The 2,870-nt window shown below is 40.9% G+C and overlaps 1 protein-coding gene across 1 annotated transcript in view; it reads right to left on the bottom strand.

Moving 5' to 3' along the window:
- The window catches only part of lactb2 (lactamase, beta 2), a 7,645-nt gene extending 5,020 nt beyond the window's left edge, over positions 1–2,625 (bottom strand). The window contains exons 1-2 of the mRNA XM_053651663.1: positions 2,305–2,625; positions 264–427 (exon numbers count right to left, since the gene is read on the bottom strand). Of these exons, the coding sequence (XP_053507638.1) occupies positions 264–427; positions 2,305–2,426 (286 nt within the window). The 5' untranslated portion in view covers positions 2,427–2,625. The remainder of the gene's footprint in view (positions 1–263; positions 428–2,304) is intronic.
- Between the last annotated feature and the right edge of the window lie 245 nt (positions 2,626–2,870).

The raw sequence follows: 2,870 nt of genomic DNA, 5'->3' as shown, positions 1-2,870 counted from the left end.
CCCACACCGGCCCTTTCCGGACAAGATTGGACACCCCTGTTTTAGTATGTCAAAATGGAGCTTTACAAAACTTCTAACGTAAATTTACCTAGAGAACCTGAGGGAATTAGCTTTGTTATGTTATGCACACAATGTAAAATGAATATGAAAAGAAAGTGCAATTAGACTATAGAGATATTAAGATATATGTGAGGCTATAAAATGTGTATCTTAGATTCCAATCTGTATGAGAGTGTATAAAGTAACTCTGATGTAACTCTGACCTGAGTCTATGTTTATAAGTATGTCAGGTACTCCTCCGGTGTGGTCATGGTGCCAGTGTGTGACAAGGATCTCCTGGATGGAGGACTCACTCTGGCACAGAGCTTGCTTCAGATTAGAGATGTACTCAGGAACAGAAGGTTCCCCAGTGTCTATTAACACACGCCTCACACGCCAGGCAGACAGGCATACAACAGGCAGACAATCACACATAACCACATGCACAACATATGAAAAAAAGAACAACAAACATTTTATCTATCAAAATGGAAAAAAAACCCTCACAAAGTAATGATTCTGCACCACTGAAAAAAATGGACCAAATAAGATGTGTTCACACTCTTCACATTCTTCTCACATTATCCATTTGGACTTCCAGCAGTACAAGATCAGATCACTATATAGGTATACTGGTTTTGCTAATTTGTTAGTTTTCCTTTCTTTTAAACCAGGGGTGTCCAAACTTATCCTCAAAGAGCCAGTGTATGTTTTCATTCCAGTCAAGCAGGAGCTACATCTGATTCCACCTGTTTAATCAATTGATCTTGACTTTCAATAGACTCAGGTGTGGCTCCTGCTTGGTTGGAATGAAAACCGGATAAGATTGGACACCCCTGTTTTAAACTATAGATGCATTTGAGCAGCTGTAGTATTTGCATACCACTTTTATTGCAAAGGTTCAAAGGGGGCAGACAGGGGCCAACAAAGACTATATCATTTATATTTGTAATATCTGATTCTCAGGTGTATTAAATTACCCTCAACCGGACACTGCATCCTACTTCTTCCCAAAAAGCAATGTCCAGGAAATGCTCAAGTGCCTAAAAGACAATGGGACTGAGACTGTTTTCCCCTCTCTTTCTCAACTCCTAAAAATATATGCCACATTATCTAATGTCAACAACTCGAACCCGAAGACTCGAGAGGTGAACTAATCATTTCTGTTTCCTGTACAGAACCTATGGGGATTTTGCAGCGCATGTGCGGTCAAAAACGAACAAATCACTCTCTGAGATAACTCGTTGTTCCCAAGTCATATTAAAGATTCGCTCAAAATGAACTAATCATTCATTAACAACATCACTACTGTGCATGCCACTGCGGCAGCTGCTCTTCCTCTGACCATAAAGCTCTTCAGAGTGGTGTGAACAGCAGAGCTCATACCTGTTAAACTCCCGGCCTTACAGGACACTTACCAAACACACGTTTGAGGAAGGCCCGCAATATCATTATAGTGCACCTATTATGGGTTTTTCAAATATTACCTTTCATGTGGTGTGTAATATAGCGGTTTGTGAATGTAAAAAGTCTGCAAATTTAAAAAAAAATCAAAGTACATGACAAACTGAGTTATTGACTCCTAAAATAAGGAACTGATTCTGAACAGCTGCAACGAGTCTTTAGTAATTCCAGACTTACTTCCAGCACAAACCTAAATAGGTTTGTAACAAAAAAAACAGCCTCTAGTCATCATCTGTTGCTTGCAAAAAGACAGAGCTGAAACTCTGGGCTGAAACCCTTTTCAACGCACTGACAGCGGTAGACCAATCACTACAGACAGGAACATCTGACCAATCAGAGCAGAGTATGCTCTCTGAAAGGAGGAGTTTAGAAGGAATCATTTAGAACGGATCACTGAGCGAGTCGTTTATGACACTGAGGGGAAAAAATTTAATGCTGTAATTTAAATTGAACACATTAAAGTGTTTTGACTAAATTAGGCAGGTTTCAAAAAAAAAAAACATTATGGATGCTCTTTAAGGACTGCACTCACCCTGCTCATTTCCTGATTACATAACTGCCTACTGGCAGATGCTTCCATTGCATCCAATCACGGACAAACAGACTGAAGAACAATTTTATAACCAAGCCATCAGACTATTTGAGTACATATAACCTATGTGAACTGCTTTCCTGCAAAACAATCCACAATTATTCCGAAATTTGCATGTTTTATTTATTGTGGACTGATTATTAAATATGGTCAATCCAACCCTCAGGTAACCTCAGGTTTTTTGGTCCAATTTGACATTTTACTAGTACCTTTTCCCAGTCCCCAACAAGTACGTGTTGGTTCCCTGTAGTGTCATCGGCCCGGGATTACAGCCCAGCACGCGCAGAACTCTGCAGGTAAGCTGCTCGATGCGAGGAATCATAGCGGACATTTTCTCCAGGAAACGGTCTAATGCAGTTTTAAAATACCTAGTTACACGGTTTCAAGTCTTATTCTGCTAGTGCTGCACGAATGCGCCCTTAAACCCGGAAATTAGGAGAGGCTACTCACTGCAGAGCTAAATGGGTGGAGCTGGACGTAGAGCTCCCCCTCGACGGCAAGTCTAGTGCTGTGTCTGAAATGGCTCACTCGTTCTCTATTCCCTATTCCCTATATAGCGAATGACATTTGAGTCCACTATATGGGGAAGAAGTGAAAATGAGTGAGCGAATTCGGACGCTGAGTGTGTGTCGAAGAGCACGCTGTCGCGGACATTGTGGGTTGTATCGTAAAACAGTAAAGGTCATTTCTCACAAGCTGCGTTTCCGTTAACCGGAATGGAATTTTGAAATAAACTCTCAAATAGCGCAAAAAAGTTTATACGCTCGCATGAGGT

Source organism: Ictalurus furcatus, chromosome 20 (assembly GCF_023375685.1).
Source record: "Ictalurus furcatus strain D&B chromosome 20, Billie_1.0, whole genome shotgun sequence".
Lineage (NCBI taxonomy): Eukaryota > Metazoa > Chordata > Actinopteri > Siluriformes > Ictaluridae > Ictalurus > Ictalurus furcatus.
This window is presented reverse-complemented; position numbering and strand designations above follow the sequence as displayed.